Below are 26,329 nucleotides of genomic sequence, written 5' to 3'. Positions count from 1 at the left end.
AGAGAATGTCTTCTTCCCTCCTCTAACAGACAGATAGTAGTTCACAGGTTGCTGTGAAAACTATCTTTAATGCAAATCCTCTGCAACTGCATATCCTTCTAGAATAGGCCCATAATGGCTGCTTAACCCTTTCAGGACCAAGGGACATATTTGTCCCATAACTTTAAAATCCTATAAATTTTGATTGGGATAGTCTACAGTTCTAAATTTGATATGTACGGATTCCATATGATACTGCCTTTATGTAAACAAACTGGTTCCGACATTCATTCATTAGCGTCGTTGCTAGATTGACGAGAAGATTCACTTGCCACACTGTCCATAAGCCAGAAGTGTGATTTTTTTTAAATAAAAATAATGATATTTCACAAAAAAAATCAATTTTTTGTTATCTGCAAGCCCTTTTACCATAAAAATGTCGTCAAAACCACAAAAATTGGCCTACGATCCTTATGGTCCTGAAAGGGTTAAGCATTGTCATCGACAAAGGTATGGTCTTGCAATTCTCAGACACATTTGAGGTATATTGGTGGCTGGGTCTCTAATCCTTGGTAATTGGTGCCCCCTCCAATATCCTGAAGGATGAGCTTTGAGGACACTGACTTGGATGCTTTCTCAGCACCATGCTTTGAGAGATTAATGTCAAAGTTTCTTGGCTTAGGTCTGATGCATCACACCTGAATCCCTCGGCATAGATAAAGATGAATCCTTCTTGAACCTTTTTATTTGGGGGGGGGTGGAAGTGGAAAATGGATGATGTGCAATCCTTTATTTATTTATTTATTTATTTTAATTATTCATTTTAAAACTTTTATAACAAGTGCACAAGATTACAACATTGAAAGCTTTTACACAGCACTTAAAATTCTTTCTATTATCAACATAAATAAATAGAGTTTATTCCCTTCCCACCCACCCTTCCTCAATTATTTTAAACAAACATATCATGTATATATTGTAATCTTAATTATTTGATAAAATTTCCTACCAACCCCTCCCCCTATATATAAATATACTATCAATGGAAAATGATGTCTATTCATTACAATAATTTGCCATTGGCCCCCAGATCTTTATAAAGTTATTATAATTCCCTTTTTGCAAAGCAATTACTCTTTCCATCTTATAAATGTGACATAATGAATTCCACCAGAATGAATAACTAAGATTAGTATAATTTTTCCAATTATTGGTAATATGTTGCATGGTGACATAATCAATAAAAGTTTGTTATTATATGATGAAATTTGACATTTTGTTCTCATAGACATACCAAACAGAATGGTATCATATGACAATGCTACATGGTTTTCTAATAGACAATTTATTTGAGACCAAATTGATTTCCAAAAGGTCATAATAAGGACAGTAAAAAATTAAATGATCTAATGTCCCCGCTTCCAGATTACAATGCCAGCATCTATTAGACTTAGAGCTATCTAACTTCTGTAAATGAACTGGGGTCCAAAAAGCTCTATGTAACAAAAAGAACCAGGTTTGTCTCATAGATGCAGACACTACATTTCATTCTCCAAGACCAAATTCGTGGCCATTGAGATGCAGAAATTTGATGCTTGATCTCAATGCTCCAAATGTCTCTAAGACCAGTCTTTGGTTTTTTATTCTTATATCCAGATATTAATTTATACCACTGTGCGGCCTGATGTCCCAGAAAGTCCGCCTGAAAGCATAGGAACTCCAGAGTATACTGATTATTAAGATTTTTCCATTCAGGGAACCCCACCTGAATAGCCTGCTTCAATTGCAACCATTTAAAACTTTGTGATTTATTAAGACCAAATCTATGTTGCAACTGTGAAAAATCAAGCAGTTTACCATTTGTTAGAGTTCATATACCTGCAATAATCCAATGCTTCCATAGGATTTGAAATCCACCAATTTCAATCTTGGAGTTTATCCATAAAGATTGATTTGTTGATTTATTTATTGGAATAGGTGTTAAATTACTAATGTAATGCAATGTTTTCCATGTATCAATCAATATTCTGTTTTCTTTATAATTTCTAGGCATTTTGATACTGAGAACATGAGATAAATTTAAAGGAAACAAGAGACGCCACTCCAAATATAACCAATCCAGGGCATTTTCCATGAGTTCTGGGAGGACCCAATACATACCCTGGCATAAAATATAGGCTTGATGATACCTATAAAAATTTGGAAAATTTACCCCACCCTCCTCAATTGGCTTTTATAAAGATACTAAAGCAATTCTAGGCATTTTTCCCCAGCCAAACAAATTTTGTAAAAATACCGTTTAACTTTTTATAAAAGGACCCTTGAAAAAAAACTGGTATCATACTCATTTGATAATAAACCACATTTTAATAGTTTGGACTCTCTCCCACCAAGAAAGATGTAAAGGATTCCATTTCTCACACATTTCTGTTACTTTTTTTAATAAAAAATTTTCATTCTCTTTCACTGTGTCTTCTAGAGTATTTTTTATCCTAATACCTAAATATTTTAATCCATCTTCTTTCCATATGAATGGGAAAGAACCAAACAATCCTTTAGGGCAGTGCACATTAAGAGGGAGAATTTCTGACTTACTCCAATTTATTTTATAACCTGAAAATTTTCCAAATGTATCACTCAACTCTAATAAGCATGGAATGGTAGTTTCAGGATTTCTCAGATAAAGCAAAATATCATCTGTGTAAGCTGAAACTTTATATTCCAATCTGAATGGGGAATACCCTGTATCCCCTTTGCTTGTTCAATAGCTAATAATAAGGGTTCAAGTACAATGTCAAAAAGCAAAGGAGATAATGGACAACCTTTTCTAACCCCCTCCGCAAATTAAAACACTCAGATAAATTATTATTAATATACGATCTTGCACCAGGGGAGCTATACAATGTTTGAATCATCTATATAAATCCTGAACCTATGCCAAACCAATCTAATGCTTGATACATAAAAGTCCATTCAACTCGGTCAAAAGCTTTTTCCGCATCTAAAGATACAGAAAAGGCCGGATCAGTCATGCTTTTTGTTAAATTTAACATATGAAAAGCCAATCTAGAATTATTAGAGGAATGTCTCTTAGCAACAAATCCTGTTTGGTGCATATCAATAATAAAAAGGAGAGCCCTAGCTAAGCATAAAGCCAAAACCTTAGCCAATAATTTTCCATCAACATTTATTAACGAAATAGGCCTGTAGTTTGAAACCAAAGTGGGATCTCTGTTTGGCTTTGGCAAAACGATTGTTAATGATTCAGCCATAGTACCTGAAATACAACCTTTAGTTAGTTGGGACTGATACAAATTTAGCAAATGAGGTAAAAGAGTAATTTGAAATGATTTATAAAATTCTACTGTGAAACCATCACCACCTGGAGTGGAACCAACTCTAAGAGACTTCAACAAAGTTTCTAATTCTTTTAGTGATATAGGCTCATCCAAGCTCCTTTTTACATGTTCTGGAACCTCGGTCCAATAATTAAATTTATAAATTCTAAACCATCTTTTTCCTTGTCTTCATAAGGCTCAGAAGAATATAGGTCATTATAAAAATTTAGAAATTGACTTAAGATATTTCCAATTTGGTTATGGGTAATTCCTTTCTCATCCTTTATTGCAATAATTTTTGTCTTTCTTTTCTTTACTTTAAGGTAATTTGCCAATAATCTTCCCACCTTATTCGAGTTTCCATAATACAGAGTTTGTTGAGAGAACAAATCTTTCCTTATCAATTTTGAAGATAATACGTTATATTTACCTTTTGCTTTTAAAAGAGCCTCTAAAAAGTGTCATGCTCCCATTTATCAATCAATTTAGATTCTAAATATTTAATTTATTTTTCCAAATTAGAATATTTCTTTTTAATTTGTTTTCTAATATGAGCAGAGTATGAAATAATATTACCTCTCATGGTAGCCTTAAAGGCATCCCATAAATTCTCCATGGAGATATCATCTGATAAATTAAATTGAAAAAATTCATTCATGTTTACTTGGAAATCCTCAAGGAATTTTGTATCTACAAGCAATGTATTATCAAATCTCCTTCCAGCTTTTTTGATTCTGCAATAGACAGATGAGTCTCTTGTATATAGTAAATATCAGCATTCTGTTTTTTCAAGTAAGCAAGTGTTTTTTTCCTTTTAATCTGATGATTGAAGCCATTGACATTCGGTGAGAAAATTTTAAACGCCATCATAAACTTTGTAATCAAGATACTAAACATATTCCCAAACTCATGAACAGACACCATTTTCTTTAATTTAAGTCCTTGAGCCTGAACCTTACCCCTTTTAAACCCACCCAACCCCCCCTCCCCTTCCATCCACCCTATCCTCCCATACTAGTGAGAAAAGTTAAAACTTGAAAACACACATATTAGATCAGGTAAAGAGAATTCCCCCAATAGAGAAATCATTGACATTTGTCCTATAATAATAAGTTACATTAATAAAAAAAATATATAAATAAATTAATCCCTTAGGAATATAACCCCAGTAAACAAATCAAATCCCCCTATAAATAAATTATGATAATTAATTATGTCTCATATTTATAAATAATCTTCAAAAACTTTTCATCATTATATTATATTATATCAGAATGAACACTTATCTATAATAATAATTCTCTAAGCGCGCAAGTGACTTAGAAGGCTGTGGGTACCTGACATGTGCTGTGTCCGTCCGTGGCTGTATTCGGTGACTTAAGCGCATATGCCGGCTTGGCACACTGGGCGGCGAGATGACGGCAGTGCGGAGCAGGTGCATGCGCTGGCTTGGCGCACTGGGCGGCAGGATGAAGGCAGTGCGGAGCGGTGCTGGCATTGGCTGCCAGGAGGAGGGCTCCGAGCCGCCGAAGACTGTCCCCAAAGCCCCTGCGGAGAGTCGGGCTAACCTCTCCTTCCTCACTGACGCCGAAGAAGCTGCAGCTTGAGCAGTCGGGGCCTTCCCCACCGCGCCCAACACACCCAGGCCCTGCTTCCTCTCGCGCTCTGAGCACTCAAGATTGGCTGAAGGGTGTCGTGCCGGTGCTGCAGGTAAAGGGGGCTGATTTTGTTGGAGATAAAGGGGGCTGCTTTGGGGTGAGAGGTGTGCTGGGGGGGCAGATACCTTTGCTCTGGGGGGAAAATAGAAGGAGGCCATTGAAAGACAGTCAGGGAGAGGGAAAGGGGGCTGCTTTGGGGGAGAGGTGTGCTGGGGGCAGACAGCTTTGCTCTGGGGGGAAGACAGAAGGGGGCCATGGAGAGACAGTCAGGGAGAGGAAAAGGGGGCTGCTTTGGAGGGAGGGGGTGTGTTGGGCAGACAGCTTTGATCTGGGTGGGAAGACAGAAGGGGCCATGGAGAGACAGTCAGGGAGAGGGAAAGGGGCTGCTTTAGGGGAAGGGATATGCTGTTGTCACGGTAACAATTCCTAACACCCATAGATGTCAACGTTCTATTTAGAACGTTTTCTACCATGAGCCGTTAAGCTTTTAATATTAAATACATTAAACTTCAAATTAAATTTATATTATTAACCCCATAAATAAGATTATATGATTTAACTCATCTCCTGAATAAAAATATAACAAAAACAAAAAAAAAGAGTATTTATGAATTCATAGGTTCTTCCAATTGCTGTAAAAATTCATGCAGATCACCCGGTTCCTTGAAATTAGTTGTTTTATTTCTGTAGGTCACCCTCATAATCGCCGGGTAAATCAAATCATATTTTGCTCCGATGCTTCTCAGCTGTGGTCTTTAATCAAGAAAACTCTTCCTCTTAGCTGCAGTGGCCAGTGCAAAGTCTGGCACAACATGGATACGAGAGTCCTGAAACTTTAAATTCTTGTTCTCTTTAGCCAAGCGGCATAACTTCAATACTTGCTGATGCCTTAAGAGTTTAAAGATTACTGGACGCGGCCCCATTTGATTTTCAATCCTCCTTGAAGATATCCTGTGGGCTCTTTCAATTTCAAGAGCATACTTTGATTTAATTGGTAGGATTTTAGGGAGGAGGTTCTCTAAGAAGGAAGTCATATTGGTTTTCTCTGCCCTAATAATCTCAAGTTACTCCTTCTCTCTCTATTACAGCAATCCTCCAGCATCTGAGTAAGTAATTCAATCCTCTTATGATCAGGCTTCATTTGAATTATCTCTGTTTCAAATATCACCATTCTATGTTCCAGGTTCACCATTTTATTTTCAGCTATTTTCATTTTTTTATTAAGAATAGCGATCTCTTCTTTCACCTCCTGGATCTTTTTAGAGTTATCAGATACAATTTCTCTAATAGCTCACAGCTCTAGAAGCATTCATTATTATCCAGGTTATCCTTCGATGTTAAGTTTTTCGAGGGGGTCACTGGCTCAGGTTTTGCTCTTTTTGTACTTCCCGTTGCGATAAAAGCTGAATCAGCATTAATTTGCTTAACAGACGCCATAGGTTAGAGAAATCTTCCTTTTTAAGTCGGAAAAAATCAATTTTTGTAACCTATTAATCTTTAAATAGATCTATCGGGATGGAGCTCACCATTTACCCGACCGTGCTCATGCGCTACCAAGCCATGCCCCCGATGATGTACAATCCTAATTGTCAACACATCCCTATTTGATACAGCTCCCAGAGCCATGGAAACCAATGCCAGTGTCAAAAGGTTTGATGGGCTGCTGCTCATGACCCTTGATACCTTTTGTTGACGTTTGTGAAGAGAGCTTACAAGAGGCAGGGATATAAGAGTACCAGACACTGTGTGCTGATTAAGTGCATGGATATGGTCCTATTTCAACTGAAAAACGTTTTAAAGCTGCTGGGAGCTCTGTGGAACATGGAGGATAATTGTGGAATAACGGTGACATATTCAAAACAACTCTATTTTTTGACACACCCCTTAGTTGCTTGCCCTTCAAGGCCTAAGAGAGCCTAGTGGACTATAGAAATATAAGGACATTTTAAAAGTGCTGAAAAGCTATCTAAAGGATGCTATTGGTGAGAAGCCATGGTGTGATGTGACAGAAGGGAAAAATTGTAAAAACTTCATTAATTAATGTTTTTGATATGATCAGTGAAGGACTGAACGATGTTGGATGCACTCCACAGAAAAAAAAACTGAATTGGTCCCACGTGATGGTGTGCATGCACAAAATGAGGCACTTCCAAAAGTTTCTACAGTAGATGCTGGGGAGCTTTCCCATAAGGGCTGCACTGGATGATATTCTGTCCTTGGAGAAATATATTGGATTCATGATGCTGAGGAATATGATTATTTAAACATAATAGAACCCTGATATATGCCATTGGAAAATACTTTAGACTTCGTATGCACCATCATAAAATCATGCTTGAAATAACAGTTTTAGTAATTTTTGCCCCAGTTTTGTTTTGTTTTTAAAATAAATCATAGATCATAATTCAAAAAGCAGTTGACCCTCCTGAGAATTCTGACATGATTGCTTGCTTATTTTAACACAGTTGCCATAATCCTCAAATCAGCCCACTTTTTTTTAGTTGTTTGATTTTGTAATGTATTTTAGTGTAAACAAACCATGAAGTTAAATTTGGATATAATCGGAGTAGGCTATTTATCTTCAATTTTAGGTCAGAATTTTTTTCTCCTATATAATTCATTTTTAAATGTTTTGTTTCAGCAGATCATGGAACATTAAGGCAGCCAACAAAAATTATGTCAGAAAATCAAGGCTTCAATGGACATACTCAGAATCTGGTTCCTACTGTATGTACAGCATTACAGAAATCTAGGCCTGGTAGAAACCTGCATCATGAGGCCTGGAAGAAAACAAGGTATGCAAACTTTATTGATATATTCTATACTAGTTTTTTAGCCCGTTACATTAACGGGTGCTAGAATAAATGTGTAGACTTAGGCATTTCTTTCTTTCTTTATGTCTCTCTCCCTGCCCCCTTTCTTTCTTTCTGTCTGTCTCTTTCCCTGGCCCCCTGTCTGTCTTTCTTTCTTTGTCTCTCTCCCCCTGTCTGTCTGTCTTTCTTTCTGTCTCTCTCCCTATCCACTGTCTGTCTGTCTTTCTTTCTCTCGCCCTGCCCCCTTTCTTTCTGTATTTCTTTCTGCCTGTCTGTCTTTCTTCGGTGGCAGAAGATATTTCCCTGTCCCCAGAAGTCTTAGTATCAGGATTTACTTCACTGATATGCATTGCCACACTTCATAGAGGAATAATACTAAGAGAGAATTCTATAAGGAGCCATCCATCTATTAATTTATTTGTTACTTAATATACCACAATTCCTTTGATTAAAGTGGTTTACCTACTAAAATCAGAAAGTTAGAAAAGAGCTCCATTTGTTGTAACTTACACACATTCAAGAGGAGTAATGTATAACGTGCTCGCTGTGTAGGACCTGCAGATCATCCCCACAGGAGTTAATTAAAGGCCTGCTCAAATAAATATATTTTTAAGGCCTTCTTGAAACTGGGGAGGGCTGATATTCTTCTAACTGACTGGGGTAAAGCATTCCAAAGCTTAGGCATGGAACGCTGACGGCAGAAGCAAGGATCAACATCTTGTTTTAATCTAAGTGATTTTCTCGAAGGGATCCAAAGAGAACCACTTGGTTCAAGGTATAAGCCAGATCGATATCTTTCATGCAACATGGAGCTGGCACTTGATCTCAGTGAAAATTGTCATCCAGACTATGTCACCTTGCTCTGTACTTATCATCAAGGATTTATACTCCAGGGCAAACTGATTCTAGCTAAGGAATATATTGACTTATTTACCAGGCAACGCGTTACACAATCGACGACGGGGGCAGCGTCTTTTGCGAAGGTTCCGGCGATGCAGCTGCTCTCCGTCCTGGCTCGACAGCCACTTTGCCTCGAAGCCCTCCTCCAGGCAGCCGTCGCTCCGCGCATCCTGGAGTCCTGAACTGGGGGGTAGTGTTGAAGTGCGGCGGGAGGGTGGGGGGCTTGGGTTCTTCGCAGCCTGGATCGTTCTGTCCTGACTCTCCTCTTGACGGCTGGGTGGAGAGGGGGACCGGAGGATCGGAGCTGTCTCCAACCCGCCGCCAAGCCAGCCAATGGACATCACCGTTGTGGCTGGCGTTGTGAAGGGGTGGCGCGGTGCAGGTGAGGGGCCTTGAAAGCTGGGGAATAGAAAAGAAACGGAAGTGTGGGCGAAAGTAAAAGGTACTCAGCTTAAGTTCATTTTTTAGTTCAAAGCCGACGCCGCGGCTCCTCTCTCAGTCCCTGCCTGTTGCGGTTCGAGAGAGGAGCTGCGGCAGCAGCTTTGAGTTAAAAAATGGCGAGGAGAGTCTCCGCCGCTGTCACGGCCTGCTCTGAGGGGAGGGGGGAAGTCCGCTGTCTTTTCCGCCTCCAGTGACGTAGTAAGCGCGCATGCGCACTCTTGCCGGCACATCCCGACAGATCAGATCTCAGGGAACACGCGGCGAGAGTGCGCATGCACGCTTAGCATTTTATTATTATAGATACTCCTAGATTCAGAAAACTATTAATTACAGAATGAGCTTGAGCAGCAACATGAAGAATCCAACTTGGCCATGCGTATGAACATCGCTCCTAAATGGACATGAAGGGAAATTTGAATCATTTCACCATTTATATTTCAACAGTTTTGTTGATGACAAGGCACAATATAACGCCAATAGTTAAAAAAAACATCAAAATAATGATATGAGAGCTATTACCATGTAAGCTCCAAAGACAAAAAGAATACCATCAATAATTTTAAGAACATAAGAATTGCTGCTGCTGGGTTCCCTGCTTGGCAGTAAGCACCCCCTGGACAACCTGCACATCAGATCAGGGCTTAAGGACCGTTCCCTTGGGAGCTTGCTCACTCCAGATTCATCCGCTAGTAGGTGGAGCACAGGTTGAGTGGGTCCGTGGAAGTGTGACCAGGATCGGAGCCAGACTGCGTTCCTCTGCCAGGCATTTGCATGACATGTCCAAGGGTGGCTGAGGTCTATGGCTGTGGTGGTCAGGCTGGAGGGGCAGTCAGAAGACTTAGAATCCACTTTTTCAAGTTCACTAAGGCACAGGATCTGCTTGGGAGCTGTTTCAGTTCTGCCTGCAGTTTCTCTTATTCAGCACATGTCACAGTGAAAAGGCTGACAGCCTAAATCAGCGATTTTGGGAGATCATAGAAATGGGCTGTTTCCCTGCATGCCCTAGCCCTCCCTACCTCTAAAATCCCCAAATCACCATTTTTTTGTGGGTTCCTGTGATCTTTATTTTTTTTTCCCCGGGACTATTTTTGATCAAAATTGGCACTCATGGCGGTCATCTTGGATTTTTCCCGATTTGAATTTAAAGTTGTTTTTCATACTTCCCAGCTTCATTTTTGCAAGAAAACCTAATAGTTGGCCTCCCCAAGGCAGGATGGGATGGATTCATGCCTCATTTGCGATGGATGGCTGTCAGATGTGCAGCCATGTTCCATGTGCGCTGTGGCCTGAGGGGGAGGGGACAAGGTTTGCCCAGATGCGGTGCCTTTGACCTTCAGGGAGGATCTTCAAGTGCCTTCTTCCCCGACTCCTGTGAAAAAGGCATCAGGGGGCCCTGGAGAGTGCGCTGGCAATGTTTTGGTGAAACGAAAGCTCAGCTACAGCTATAAACCTCATAAATCTTCCAAGCATTCCAAATATGAGGTGCAGAGGTTGGCTTCCACCTCGGAGGATGGTTTTCTCTGGAATTTATGAATATTCTTTATCCCAGGACAAGCAGGCAGGTATTCTCACTAGTGGGTGATGTCATCCGACAGCCCCGATAAGGACGTCTCACAAGCATGTCTTGCTTGAAGAAACTTAGAAGTTTCGAGATGCCCGCACCGCGCATGCGCCAGTGCCTTCCCGCCCGATGGTCCGGGCGCGTCTCCTCAGTTCTTTTTCTTACGCGGAGCTGAGAAGTTCAACTTCAATTCTGCGCCCATTGAATCTGTTTTTTGCCTTCTATATTCCCGCGGGTTGGGTTCTTTTGGCTCTCCAGTGCGTTTGTTTCTTTCTTTGATTTCTTTTTTAAAAAAAAAAAAAAATTTTTTTCTTCTGACACCGGGTCAGCCGCATGGCTGGGGCCCCGCGCCTTCGACCTTGTGGCGGAGCTTTTCCGGCCTATGTCCCGGCCGATCACCGGTTTTAAAAAGTGTAGCAAGTGCCAGCGCGCGATTTCGCTCACGGACCCGCATCGACGCTGCCTCCAGTGTCTGGGTCCAGATCACTTTCCGAAATCGTGCCGACCTTGCTCCACTTTGACGGCGCGAGCGTTTAAGTGTCGCTGCCTGCTGTGGGAGTCCATGTTCAAGATGGAAGCTTCGTTGGATCCTGTCGCTTCGACATCGACTGGGGCTTCGACTTCGTCGACAAAGCCCTCTCCCTCCCCAGCTGCTTCGGGCCTTTTGAAACCAGCATCGTTCACGCCGGTTTCGGCCTCGTCCTCGGCGCCGGTGCCTTCATCTGTCTCCTCGGAACAGGTACCGACCCCCATAGTTCCACCGGTGGTGCTTAAAGTGCCGGAAGCTGGCAAGCAGAAGCACGCTGCACCGAAAGAGCGCGGAGACCGTGCGGAAGGGCCCCCATTTGGTGCGGATCCCTCCATATCGGCTTCGTTGAAGTCCCTTCTGGAGGCTCAGTTTGTGGAACTCATGACCACTATGGGTCCCCGGCTGATTGCCTCGATCCAGGGTGACCTCCCAGTTCCGGTCCCGAGGGGCGGGCCGCCCCCTCCTCCTCCTCCGCGCTGCACGACCTCGTTGCTTGGCGAGGAGGAATGGCGGGCGGTGTCCAGCTCCTCGAGGCGGGCCTCGGTTGGTGGCATGCCTCCCTTGGAGCCGATTCCATCGACGAAGGCCCCTCTTGGAGATATGCCTCCTTTGGAGCCGATTCTCTCGAGAAAAGCTTCCCTTAGTGACCTGCCCCCTTTGGAGCCTATTACTCCGCCCCATGACACAGTGTGGCGTCCACCTTCGAGGCCTCCCAGTCCTGGGCATAGCAGGAGGCAGGACGAGTTCTTCCAGACCCCCTATCAAGCCTGGGCGGCTTCTGGGGAGGCTCCGACTCTTCCACCTCTCCGATCGACGACCTCGAGTCCTATCTGCTCCTTAGAGGCTTCTGGGGACCAGTATTCTCACAGACGGGCTCGATCCCCTTCCAGGCATCGGGAGGGGCATCGATCCAGACACTCTTCGAGGCATTCCTCTCGGCACTCAACCGTCTCACCTCAAAAGAAATTGCCTCGGATGGGATATTCTGCTTCGGCTGGGTCTCCTCCTCCGTGCCCGGAGTTCGAGGACCCCGAGGTGTTTTACTCGCCCTGTTGCTCACAGGCTTCCTTGGAGCCCGAAGCCTCGACTTCTTCTAGTCCTTCTCGAAGGCCGGCATTGGCGGACCAACTGTCCTTTTCCTCGTTTCTCAGGCAGATGGCGGATGACATGGACATTACCCTCGATGCTGGGTCTCGATACTCCAAGGAGTATCTCGATACCATGCACTTGCCTCGTCCTCCGGCCGAGTCCTTACGCCTGCCTCTGCACAAGCTACTCGACCAGACCTTCATGAGGTGCTTTGAGTCTCCTTACTCTATCCCTGCGGTCCCTGGAAAATTGGATGCTCGGTACCGCACGGTGCATCATAAGGGCTTCGAGGGACCTCAGCTTTCTCATCAGTCCCTCCTGGTCGAATCCTCGCTCAAGCGGTCTCATCCTGGACAGGTGTATGCTTCGGTGCCTCTGGGACGCGAGGGCAGGACCATGGATAAGTTTGGACGACGCATCTATCAGAATTCTATGATGGCGTCCCGATTTCTGAATTATAATTTCCACTTCGCCACCTACTTGGAATTTTTTCTGCCTGTGCTTCGGAAATTTATGCCCTACATCGAGTCCCAGGCTCGGTTTGAGTTTGAGGAAGTGGTTGCTTCGCTGTCCCAGCTTCGTCTTCAGTTGATGCAATCTGCATATGATGCTTTCGAGCTATCGGCCCGAGCCTGCTCTGTGGCGATGCGCCGTTTGGCCTGGTTGCGGACCATTGACATGGACCCGAATCTTCAGGACCGCCTGGCTAACGTCCCGTGTGCTGGGGCGGATCTTTTTGACGAATCCATCGAGACTGTCACGAAGAAATTGTCGGATCATGAAAAGTCCTTCCAGTCCATTCTTAGGCCGAAGCCTAAGCCTCAACAGTCTTGACCCTCTCGACCGCCATTGATTTATCAGCGGCGTTATCAGCCGAGGCAAGCTCCTCCAGCTAGGCAACCTGTGAAGAGGCAGCCTCCTCAGAAGGGTCAGCAAAAGTCTCAGCCGTCTGCTGTCCCTAAGGCTCCTCAGCCTTTTTGACTGTCTCGTCGAGGGCATAACCAGTCTCGTTCTGCCTCCCCCTGTTTTTCCCATCGGATGGCGCCTCCATCATTTTTATCATTGCTTGGAGGACGTAACCACCGACCTCTGGGTCCTTACTATCATCAGGGAAGGATACTCTCTTCAATTCCATCGGGTCCCTCCGGACCACCCTCCAAGAGAGTATCCTTCCAACTTGACACAGACCGCCCTTCTTCTTCAGGAAGCCCAGGCTTTGCTCCGGCTCCGGGCAGTCGAGCCGGTCCCTGTGGACCAACACAACCAGGGGTTTTACTCCCGGTACTTCCTTGTTCCGAAGAAGACGGGCGACCTGCGACCCATTTTGGACCTCAGGGTCCTCAACAAATTCCTAGTCAAAGAGAGGTTTCGCATGCTGACGCTTGCTTCTCTCTACCCCCTCCTCGAGCAGAACGACTGGTTATGCTCTCTTTATCTCAAGGAGGCCTACACTCACATTCCCATTCATCCAGCCTCTCGCAAATTCCTCAGATTTCGGGTGGGACATCTGCATCTGCAGTATCGAGTGCTTCCATTCGGGCTGTCTTCGTCTCCCAGAGTCTTCACGAAGTGTCTGGTAGTGGTGGCCGCTGCACTCCGGAACCAGGGTCTTCAGGTATTTCCCTACCTCGACAACTGGCTTATCAAGGCCCCCTTAACATCGGGGGTCCTCTCGGCGACTCTGTCCACGATTCTGTTCCTGCAGAGTTTGGGATTCGAGATCAACTTTCCCAAATCTCATCTGCAGCCTACACAGTCGCTCCCCTTCATCGGGGCGGTCTTGGATACCATACGTCTCAGAGCATTCCTTCCTCCTCAGCGCATGGATGCTCTTCTTCTTCTCTGCCAGTCTGTGTCTTCTCGCCAGTCCATCTCAGCGAGACACATGATGGTCCTCCTGGGCCACATGGCCTCTACAGTTCATGTGACCCCGTTCGCCAGACTCCATCTCAGAATTCCTCAGTGGACCCTGGCATCTCAGTGGACTCAGGTGTCAGATCCGTTGACTCGATACATCATCGTCACTCCTGCTCTTCGGCAGTCTCTACTTTGGTGGATGACCTCTTCAAATCTATCCAGAGGTTTGCTGTTTCACTCTCCTCCCCACAAGAAGGTCCTCACAACCGATTCCTCGACCTATGCCTGGGGAGCGCATCTGGGTGGGCTTCGCACTCAGGGATTCTGGACCAGTGTGGACCGACTCCATCAAATCAATCTTCTGGAGCTCAGAGCCATCTTCAATGCTCTTCAAGCTTTTCAACATCTGCTTCACGACATGGTGGTCCTCATTCGCACAGACAATCAGGTCGCCATGTATTATGTCAACAAGCAGGGGGGCACGGGCTCGGCCTCCCTATGCCAGGAAGCTCTCAGAGTCTGGGATTGGGCGGTTCGCCACAACGCCTTCCTCAAAGCTGTCTACATTCAGGGGAAGGACAATGTCTTGGCAGACCACTTGATTCGTCTACTCCAGCCTCACGAATGGACACTCCATTCCACATCCCTTCATCAGATCTTTGCTCAGTGCGGGACGCCTCAGATAGACCTCTTTGCGGCCCCCCACAACTTCAAGCTGCCTCAATTTTGCTCCAGGATCTACACTCCTCATCGCCTCGAGGCAGATGCTTTTCTGCTGGATTGGGGGAATCGCTTTCTATATGCGTTTCCTCCGTTTCCTCTCATTCAAAAGACTCTGGTCAAGCTGAGGTCCGACCATGCCACCATGATCCTGATAGCTCCTCGGCTGCCCCGACAGCCTTGGTTCTCCCTTCTACTTCAACTCGGGAGCCATTCCTCCTTCCGGTATTTCCTTCACTGCTTACTCAGCATCAGGGATCTCTACTTCATCCCAACCTGCAGTCTCTCCACCTAACAGCTTGGTTCCTCTCAACGTAACCCCTCACCAGTTTTCCCAGGCGGTGAGGGATGTCTTGGAGGCTTCCAGGAAGCCTGCTACTCGTCAGTGCTACTCCCAAAAATGGACTAGATTTTCTTCCTGGTGTATTTCCAACTCTAAGGAGCCTCAGCGAGCCTCTCTATCCTCTGTGTTGGACTATCTTCTACACCTATCTCAGTCTGGTCTCAAGTCTACATCTATACGAGTCCACCTGAGTGCTATTGAGGCTTTCCATCAGCCTCTACAGGGGAAACCTCTCTCTGCTCATCCTGTGGTTTCCAGATTTATGAAAGGACTTTTTCATGTCAATCCTCCTCTCAAACCGCCTCCAGTGGTTTGGGATCTCAATGTTGTCCTTTCTCGGCTTATGAAACCTCCCTTTGAGCCTCTACAAAAAGCTCCACTGAAGTTTCTCACTTGGAAAGTGGTTTTTCTAGTGGCTCTCACTTCTGCTTGCAGGGTCAGTGAGCTTCAGGCTTTGGTGACGGATCCACCTTTCACAGTATTCCATCATGACAAGGTGGTCCTCCGCACTCATCCTAAATTCCTGCCTAAGGTGGTCTCTGAATTTCATCTCAACCAATCCATTGTGCTTCCAGTGTTTTTTCCAAAGCCTCATTCTCATCCTGGAGAATCAGCTCTTCAAACTCTGGACTGTAAGCGTGCTTTGGCTTTCTACTTGGATCACACCAAGCCACACAGAATTGCTCCTCAACTTTTCGTCTCCTTTGATCCAAACAAGTTGGGACGACCTGTATTGAAGCGTACCATCTCCAACTGGATGGCGGCTTGTATCTCTTTCTGCTATGCCCAGGCTGGATTACCCCTTCCCTGTAAAGTCACAGCCCATAAAGTCAGAGCTATGGCAGCCTCAGTAGCCTTCCTCAGATCGACACCGATTGAGGAGATTTGTAAGGCTGCCACTTGGTCCTCGGTTCATACCTTCACCTCTCATTATTGTCTGGATACATTCTCCATACGGGATGGACAGTTTGGCCAAACAGTGTTACAAAATTTATTCTCCTAAGTTGCCAACTCTCCCACCAACCCTTTGAGGTTAGCTTGGAGGTCACCCACTAGTGAGAAAACCTGCTTGCTTGTCCTGGGATAAAGCAATGTTACTTACCGTAACAGTTGTTATCCAGGGACAGCAGGCAGCTATTCTCACGTCCCACCCACCTCCCCTGGGTTGGCTTCTCTGCTAGCTACCTGAACTGAGGAGACGCGCCCGGACCATCGGGCGGGAAGGCACTGGCGCATGCGCGGTGCGGGCATCTCAAAACTTCTAAGTTTCTTCAAGCAAGACATGCTTGTGAGACGTCTGTATCGGGTCTCTGTCGGAAGACATCACCCACTAGTGAGAATAGCTGCCTGCTGTCCCTGGATAACAACTGTTACGGTAAGTAACATTGCTTTATCAAGCATACAGTACTTAGTTAAAAAGTCTCTGCCTGTTTCCCTTCTACTGGCCACTGTGCCGGTCTCAGGGACCCCTGCTTAGAGGGACCAGGGTCTTTCTTCTTGCCTTCCTGCGGAGGTACCAGGGAGTAAGATGGCTATGTCCACAGATGCGCCAGGCACTGTTTCCAGAGGAAATCTTAGAAATTACAGAGCAGTAAGCCTGACTTCAGTGCCAGGCAAAATGGTGGAAACAATTTTATATATATATAAAAAATCGTGGAACATGTAGACAAACATGATTTAATGAGACAGTCAGCAGGGTTCAGCCAAGGGAGATCTTGCCTCACCAATTTGCTTGACTTCTCTGAAGCTGTGAATACACATGTGGATAAAGGTGAGCTGGTTGATGTAGTGTATCTAGATTTCCAGAAAACTTTTGACAGAGTTCCTCATCAGAGGTTCCTGAGAAAATTAGAATCATGGGATAGGTGGCAAAGTTCAGTTGTGAATTAGGACTTGGTTATTGGATAGAAAACAGAGGGTAGGGTTAAATGGTTATTTTTCTCAATGGAGGAGAGTAAATGATGGAGTGCCGCAGGATTTTGTACTGGGACCAGTGCTATTTAACTTATTTATAAATGATCTGGAAATTGGAATGATGAGTGAGGTGATTCAATTTGCTGATGACCCAAAACTGTTAAAAGTTGTTGAAACGCAAGCAGATTGCAAAAAATTGCAGGCAGACCTTGGGAAATTGGAAGACTAGGCGTCCAAGTGGCAGATGAAATTTAATGTGAACAAATGCAAAGTGATGCGCATTGGGAGGAAAAATGCAAAGAGACGCACATTGGGAGGAATAACCCAAATCACAGTTACCGAATGCTAGGGTCCACCTTGGGGGTTAGCGCCCAAGAAAATAATCTGGGTGTCATCGTAGACGATACAATGAAACCTTCCGCCCAATGTGCGGCGGTGGCCAAAAAAACAGGATGCTAGGAATGATTAAAAAAGGGATGGTTAACAAGACTAAGAATATTATAATGCCCCTGTATCACTCCATGGTGCGACCTCATCTGGAGTAGTGCATTCAGTTCTGGTCTCCTTATCTCAAGAAAGATATAGTGGCTCATGGAAAGGTTCAAAGAAGAGCGACCAAGATGATAAAGGGGATGGAACTCCTCTCATATGAGGAAAGACTAAAAAGGTTAGGGCTCTTTAGCTTGGAGAAGAGATGGCTGAGGGGAGATATGATTGATGTCTACAAAATCCTGAGTGGAGTAGGACGGGTACAAGTGGATCGATTTTTCACTTTGTCAAAAATTGTAAAGACTAGGGGACACTCGATGAAGTTACAGGGAAATACTTTTAAAGCCAATAGGAGAAATTTTTTTTTCACTCAGAGAATAGTTAAACTCTGTAACGCATTGCCAGAGGTTGTGGTAAGAGCGGATAGCGTAGCTGCTTTTAAGGAAGGTTTGGACAATTTCCTAGAGGAAAGCATGAAATGTTGCTACTTGTTGGGTTTTGACTAGGTACTAGGGATCTGGATTTGGCCACTGTGAGAGTGAGCTACTAAACTAAACCTTAAGTTTATTTATTGCATCCTCTCTGTAAAGATAGAGCTCGGCACGGTTTACAGGAACTTTGAAATAAGAGGGTAGAGAGATTTACATTTTTGAGAATAACCAAGTTTTCAGATGCTTATGGAATAATTAGAGGGAGCCCAGATTCCGCAGCAGGGCAGGGAGGTTATTCCAAAGTTCAGTGAATTTGAAGAAAAGAGATTTCCCCAAGTTTTTGGGTGGATCTGGTAGTGTCAGGTCTTGAAGAATTCCAAGATAGTGGAATTAGGGGAGGAAGAGTGCCATGTAGGATGAATGTTATGCAGGCACATTTAAAATGAACCCTAGAAATTACTGGAAGCCAGTGAAGTTTTGACAGACGCAGGTAAACATGATCAATTTTACTTTTTATGAAGATCAACCTAGCCGCAGTGTTCTGGATCTGCTGAAGTCTTTGAAGACTTTTCTTGGTTAGGCTTAGATAGATTGAGTTACAATAGTCCAGTCTGGAAAGAATGATTGATTGTACAAGGACAGCAAAATGTTGTTGGAAGCAGAATCTCACTTTTCCCAACAGGTGAAGACTAAAGAAACATTTTTTTACAGAGAGTTGAGATGGTCGTTAAAAGAAAGTATAGAGTCAATAATGATGTCCAAAACTTTGCTTGAGAATTCAATCTGCAGTGTGGGACCAGAAGGTAATGAGATAAGCATGGGTAGCTGATCTAATTTTGGGCCAAGCCAGAGAAGTTTTATTTTGGACTCGTTCAGCTTCATTTGTACAGTGAGGGCCCATGATTGGAGTTTCGTTATTCATGCTATTATATTCTCAGTGAGGTTAGTAAGGTTTGAGTCTATCTCAAGAAGGCAAGGATGTCATCTGCATATGTATACAGTGGTACCTTGGTTTAAGAGCATAATTCGTTCCAGAAGCATGCTCTTAAACCAAAACACTCGTATATCAAAGTAACTTTCCCCATAGAAGATAATGGAAACTTGAACAATTTGTTTCACATCCCCAAAAACTTAATTACCATTAGGGACGCCTCCACCGCTGCCTCTGCCACAGACCCATCCACGTGGCTCCTCCAATTCTCCTCCTCTGCTGCTGTTGGCTGCCTCTCACTGCCGAGTGGTGCAGGCTAAGCAAACGCCGCCACAGAGCCCGACTGGACACTGTTGGCTCTGCCGCTCCCGGACGCGGCGAGATGTCTATTCACGCCCCCCCGTCGAAGCCCTAAAAACCTCCGCGCTGCGCTCAATTGTCTGCGCGCGCCTTTGTCCCGGCGCGCTTTTGACCTGACACCGGCTGCCTCCATTCACCAGACTCCTAATGGCTAGCCCCAGGCAGCTGCTGCTCCTCTCCACATCGCATCCGGTTGCCACCGGAGCCCCACCATTGCGTTCCTCTGAAGGCCCGATGCCCCACATGCTTCTTTGCCACTCTCACTGGCCTCGCAGCTTTCTTCTCAGCTCGCCTGGAGCAGGAGGCGGCACAGAGGCGGATGCTTCTGCTGGCCTCGTAGCTTTCTTCCTGGTTGCGCCTGGAGTAGGAGGCCGATGCTGCTGCTGATGTGGTTTCAGCCATGCTCTGCTGTGCCCCATCAAGCAGCGATACCCCAACATCATTGGTGGTCCACGGCACATCAACCAGACTTCCTGCAAACTGGTGCGCAATCCCACGAAGATGACCAGAGACAACAGCAAGCGAAAAGTGGCAGAAATGAAGAGGCACTCCCGGCATACTGTACTGCACAGGTGCACCACAGTCAGAGCCTGAAAGCATCGAAACAGGCCACCACACCGCAGGCTGGTAAGATTCATCTGTCTCATTTGCTGAAAATCTTCAAATCCAACAACCAGAGTAGCACATTATTTAACATCTGACGTTCCTTAACCTCCAATAATGCCTCCATCCTCCCCCTCAGCCGATTCTATGGCAAAGTTCTTCAGCGACAAGGTCTCCACCTTGAGGCGCTCCTTCCCTCCTGCAATCTCCTACAAATCTCTGATTCCAGTCGACCCCAACCCTATCCTTACAGACTCCTACCCTATCCCAGCTGACAAGATCCTGGTCTTCCTTCGAACTTGTTTCTGAATCCCTGGTCCATAATCTCTGCCTCAAATTGAAATCCTGCAATTGTACCTTGGATCCATTCCCCGCCTACTTTTATGAGAACACTCCCCCTCAGGCCATCTCATCTCTTACCATTCTCATAAACTCCACCCTCCATTCAGGTCTATTCTCCCCAGAAATGGGCCATATCTCCTTAACTCCACTACTGAAAAAACCTGATCTAGACCCCTCTACCCCATCCAGCTACCGTCCAATAGCAAACATTCCTCTCCTTACCAAGATGCTAGAATCCATCATATCCACTCAACTATCTTCCTTTCTTGAAAAATTCACCATTCTGCTACCCTACCAATACGGCTTCCATCCCAACTTCAGCACCGAATCCCTTCTGACTTCCTTAATCTCAAAAGTTCAACATCTCCATTCTCGCAACAAGTTTGCCGTCCTTCTTCAATTCGACCTCTCTGCAGCTTTTGATGTCGTCCATCATGATATCCTACTTTACCAACTCACCGAGATAGGCATTAACTCCACAGTCCTTGACTGGTTCTCGAAGTTCTTACGCTCCCGCTCCTACACAGTCAACATGAAGGGCACTTCTTCCTCCCTCTGGAACCCAATCTGTGGAGTCCCACAAGGCTCACCTCTCTCCCCTATCCTTTTCAACATTTAAATGTCCTCTCTTAAACTCCTCCACCTCTACCCCTTGAAACACTTTACACTTACGCAGACAACATCTTTGTCCTCCTTGAGACCGACTGGAACCTCACCATCCTCTCTGCGAACATATCCTCATATATATCGAACCTTCAATCCTGGGCCCACACTGTGCAGATGAAACTGAACGAATCCAAAACAAAACTTCTCTGGCTTGGCCCAAAATTGGACCAACTGCCCACCTCCATCCCTCTGTCCTCTGGCCCCACTCTGAATCTTGAATACTCAAGTAAAATTCTGGGAGTCATCATTGACTCTACACTTTCCTTCAATGAACACCTCAACTCCCTAATAAAAAAATGTTTCTTCAGCCTTCACATGCTGAGGAAAGTGAGAACCTGTTTCCATCAAAAACACTTTGCCGTCCTTGTCCAATCCACCATCCTTTCCAGACTGGACTATTGCAACTCTATCTACCTAAGCCTAACAAAGAAAAACCTTCAAATACTCCAGCGGATTCAGAATGCCGCTGCTAAGCTTATCTTCGCAAAAAGCAAATTCGGCCACGTCTCACTGCTTTTGTCCAAGCTCCATTGGCTTCCGATAATCTCCAGAGTCCGCTTCAAATGTGCCTACCTTACTTTCAAGATCCTACACGGCATCCTCCCCCCCTTTATTCCTCTTTCTTGGAATTCCTCTAACCCCAATTCCACCAGATCCACCCAAAAACTGAAACGCTCCTTTCCCTCTCTAAAAGGCGTCTCCCTTGTATGAAAACTAGGTTCCTCCCTCCCTTTTAGAATCACTGAGCTCTGGAACAACCTTACCTCCCCTCTTAGGAATCTGAGCTCCCTCCAACTCTTCTGTAAACATCTGAAAACCTGGTTATTCTCAAAAATGTAACTCTTCCTCCCTCTCTGATTATTCTAGTCCTCTAAATTTCCTCTTCATCCTTCCCTCCTCTGGAGTTCCTTTCTACCCTAACTCCTGTTAACCGTGTCGAGCTTTGCGAATGTAGAGATGATGTGGTATACAAACCTAAGGTTTAGTTTAGTTTAGAAACATTAGCTTTTCTCAAAAACCATAGCAAATGTAAGATATAGTCAAAAACCTAGGGTTTCAAACTGAGAACTTTGTGGTATTAAGATTGATTTAAAGCCAGTATTGAGATGAAATCACTGAATGTGTTGGAGTGCCATAGAAATAAGTAACAGTAGCAGTGATAATGGAAAGGTGGATGTTTCTGGTATTTTTTCACTAGACTTTCAGCAAGGATGTCTAGTCTTTGTAGACTCTCATCAGGGTCACCCAAATTTCTAATCAAGGTTTATATTCAAGTCAACCTTTTTTTCCTCCTTTTTTTAGGGAAAAAGAGTCATCTTGGTTTATATTCAGATTGGTTTATATTTGAGTATACTATAAACATTTCCTGAGGTGGAGTTTGCATATGTTTATTTCATAAAATACACTTAGATAACATAGCCTGTATGCACATATTTTGTATTATCTTCTGAGCGGGTGTTTGTGTTTTATTTTGGCTGATTCTGTGTGCCTATTTTATCAAGATGCATAAATGGCTCCTATAAAATCACCCAACTCTTTCTCAAATACATATTCATTGTGAGTATCCTGAATACATGAATAAGGATATGATTTTAGAGACCATTCTAAACTTTTTTTCCACAGTGGAACATTAAATGTAGCTGTGGGGAAGCCAAATCATCATTCTCACATGTCTATATATGAAAAATCATTTCCTACTAAACCTGTTACAAGTCCATCAAGAAGCAATTCATGTCGCCGAAGCTTGCTGAGTCCCAAAAAATCCCAGAGAAGATTTTCCAGTACAGTAGAAGAGGTATGAAAAAAATCTACCTAAATTTATTAGCCTATTCTGTAGTTGGGGAATGGAGATGATAAATCTGATCCAGTGAGTATACTGGGGGTGGGGGGTTCCAGTCATTATGTTAATGGAAGGGCCCTCCCGAGGATAGCATTTCATCTGATATCAGAAAGCCTTAGTCATTGACTTCTTGTATTGGTATCCTCTAATCAGGTACCACAGATCTTGATTAGTTATCGTAGTACATTAGTCTGTCCTCTTAGCTTTTGCTTTTATCGTTAAGTACATTGATACTTATTCCTTGATAGGTGTTCCCATAGATCAGGGGTGTCCAATGTCGGTCCTCGAGGGCCGCAATCCAGTCGGGTTTTCAGGATTTCCCCAATGAATATGCATGAGATCTATGTGCATGCACTGCTTTCAATGCATATTCATTGGGGAAATCCTGAAAACCCGACTGGATTGCGGCCCTCGAGGACCGACATTGGACACCCCTGCCATAGATGAATGTTTTTCTTTGCAAGCTCCCCAAAAACAGTTCATCTTGAGTACAGGTATGTGTGAGAGAAACATATAGCTAGCACTTTTTTCTGATTGCCTTCCTCCTCCCCACCAGTCTTCAAAACCAAGAGATCACCATCTTTCCACCCACCTGATCCCGTGTGGTATAATGGGATGGGCAGGAGTTGTTCCTACTCCTCTTCCACCCTATCTGACTCTGAATGCAAATGATGTAAGTCTTTGGGGGTTTTGGGAGAGAGGGTAGGAGGGTGAGGAAAGGGGATCTGTTGACTTTGGAGCAGGTGGCTGGGTAGAACATGAGTGTGTGTGGGAGAGGAGGTTTGCTTTGAAGACCATTGGGATGGGGGTCTTGGCATATTTTTGTGTTAATTTGGTGTTTATCAGCTTTCCTCCTTAAGTTGCAGGTTTATTTATAAAAATCAGCTTTATTTCTGTACATTTTTAGCTGATATTTTGGTGAAAATATTAAAATCTAATCTGACATTATAACGGCTAGAGTAGAATCTGATTATTAAATAAAATTTGAATGCTTGTTTTATGTAGACAGTTCGAGAAGAGGAGAAAGAGATATATAGGCAGCTTCTCCAGATGGTCACTGGCAAGACATTTTTGACAACAAAAGCATCTTCCTTTATTCCCTCCCATCTGTGAGTTGCAAATCATAATTAACATAGTTGATAAAGTTATCAAAATTTCTACTCTTTGGTGACTGAACACCAGTCTTTTTTTTCTTTTTCCTTCCAGGACTAGGTGCACAAGTTCCTGTGATAACGCATTAAAACAACCTCAACTTTCACACAAGAAACTGTTAAGTTATAGTGTTGATATAGATGTTCCATCAGCCCAATCGTCGAATACTTTAACTTCACAAAAGCAGGAGTCAAATCACAGAGACCCAGTTTTGTATCCTCTTTCAAGTTTGTCCACAGATGAAATAACCTGTGAATCAGAAGACTCCTTTGTCCACCAGCTATTGCAAAATAATGTACCTGCTGTACGTACACAATCAGAAGGTGAGAGTCTAATATTTGTATTATGTACATCAGATTCTTAGAGAGCTTTGTGTGTATGCATATATATAATTTGTTTAGCACCTTTCCAGACAGCTTCACTGATGGGTAATAGCTTATCATGACCAGCAGGTGGAGACTGAGACAAAATCTTTTGGCTGTAGTAGAAATAGCTATGCTACCCTCTTATACCTCAGTCTGCTCTCAGTCTCCAGCAGATGCGGTAAGCTATTACAGTCTTCCCTATTTAGTGTAGAGCTGTTGAAATTTGTGTGGTGACCTTCTTGTCCCCTTCTGGTGCCAGACGTAGCTTGGGGGGACCCTGTTTGTGGGGTCTCTGGATGTGTCGCACTCAACGGGTCATGAGTTGAGTCCCTCCCCCCATCCTTTCTCCACCTCCCCAAAATTGTGTAGAGGTGCCTTAGCTGTAAGCCTTGCCACCGATACCGGCAAGTCATATGACTTTGAGAGCCAGTGGAATCTGTTCTGAAAAAAAAAAAAATAAAATCCTGAGGCAGTACCAGTCTGAAGGGATCGTTCAGTGCTTTGTTATTGCTTTTTTCTTGTTAACCGGCACCTTTTCTTAGCTAGGTCGTATATTGCACAATGAGCACTTTTAAAGGGAAAAAGTACCTGTGTCTGTGCTGGCTGCCGTGAAGGAAAATCCTCATCTGCCTTGGGTGCCAAAGTCCCAGGAATCACCTTCGAGTGCCTCATACGCCGGCAGTTGACAGTGGGTCCCCCAGATGCCGACAGTCAGGAAAACAAGGTTTCCCTTACCACCGTAGCTGCTGGGGACTTCCTTACCGCAGCTCAGTGTCTCGGTCGCTCAGGGCAGCTGGTCTCCGGAGGAGGCGTCTTGGTCGATCAATGTTCTGGAGACCAGAGCCATCCGGCTGGCATTGCTAGTGTTTCAGATGTTGTTGACGGGCAAGTCTGTTCGGCTTCTCTCGGACAATGCCACGGCGGTGGCTTATGTCAATCGTCAGGGGGAACCAAAAGTTGTCTGGTGGTGCAGGAAGCGGCTCTGCTCATGGCCTGAGCAGAGATACATCTTCTGGATATCTCAGCTTCCCACATAGCAGGAATGGAGAATGTTCAGGCTGACTTCCTCAGTTGTAGTGTGCTAGATCCCGGAGAGTGGTGTCTTGATCCCATGGCCTTTGAGTTGGTTGTGCAGACTTGGGGTTGACCTGTCATGGACCTGATGGTCACGAGTGTCAACACCAAAGCGTCCTGTTTCAATCGGCACAGGGATGCTCAGGCCAAGGGGCTGGATGCTCTGGTACAGCCTTGGCCGATGGCAGGCCTCCTATACGTGTTTCCTCCCTGTCCGATGGTGGGCAGAGTTCTTCTTCACATTACTTGGTACCCCGACCGTGTGATCCTGGTGGCCCTGGACTGGCCCCGGCGCCCGTGGTAAGCAGATCTGGTTTGTCATCCCGCAGCAGATTCTCCTCTCGTCTGACCTTCTGACTCAGGGTCCCATTCCAGTGTTCGATCCTGTTCCCTTTTGTCTTATGGCTTAGCTCTTGAAAGGGAACCCCTAGGTAAGAAAGGTTGTTCAGATGAAGTGATCTCCATTTTCTTGGGGTCCAAGAGACTTTCCACTTCTCCGGTTTATGTGTAAGTTTTGTGTATATTTAAGGAGTGGTATACGACGCATGGGGTGGTTTCCGTTCGCGCCTCTTTGCCTCACATTTTGGAGTTCTTCCAGGATGGTCTGGACAGGGGCCTAGCCTGGTCTTCCCTCCGGGTTCAGCTTGCAGCTTTGCCTGCGTTTCGCAGTTTGCTGCTAGGTCGGCGCTCCACTCTGGACGTGGTTCGGTTTTTGAGGGTGACTTTACAGCTTGGGATCTCAATCTGGTCCTGTCCACGCTTGTGCACCCGCCTTTTGAGCCCCTTGGGTTCCTGTTCGTTGAAGGACCTTACCCTTAAAGTGGTCTTTTTGGTGGCCATTTCTTCTGTGAGACGCGTTTCTGAGTTGCAGGCTTTTTCTTGTAGGCCTCTCTTCCTGGAGTACTCTAGGGAGCAGTTTCTGCTACAGCCAGTT

The 26,329-nt window shown here is 44.7% G+C and overlaps 1 protein-coding gene across 6 annotated transcripts in view; it reads left to right on the top strand.

Annotated features, from left to right (window-relative positions):
- Window positions 1–26,329, top strand: part of SENP1 (SUMO specific peptidase 1) — a 311,959-nt gene that overhangs the window by 61,271 nt on the left and 224,359 nt on the right. For 4 of the 6 annotated variants that reach the window (XM_033935398.1, XM_033935399.1, XM_033935397.1 and 1 more), the window contains 5 exons: window positions 7,617–7,770; window positions 22,588–22,759; window positions 23,361–23,477; window positions 23,810–23,913; window positions 24,011–24,279. In XM_033935398.1, coding sequence (XP_033791289.1) covers window positions 7,617–7,770; window positions 22,588–22,759; window positions 23,361–23,477; window positions 23,810–23,913; window positions 24,011–24,279 — 816 coding nt within the window. The remainder of the gene's footprint in view (window positions 1–7,616; window positions 7,771–22,587; window positions 22,760–23,360; window positions 23,478–23,809; window positions 23,914–24,010; window positions 24,280–26,329) is intronic. The other 2 variants (XM_033935400.1, XM_033935401.1) reach the window with 2 other exon arrangements.

Source organism: Geotrypetes seraphini, chromosome 3, assembly GCF_902459505.1.
Source record: "Geotrypetes seraphini chromosome 3, aGeoSer1.1, whole genome shotgun sequence".
In the NCBI taxonomy this organism is placed as follows: domain Eukaryota; kingdom Metazoa; phylum Chordata; class Amphibia; order Gymnophiona; family Dermophiidae; genus Geotrypetes; species Geotrypetes seraphini.
This window is presented reverse-complemented; position numbering and strand designations above follow the sequence as displayed.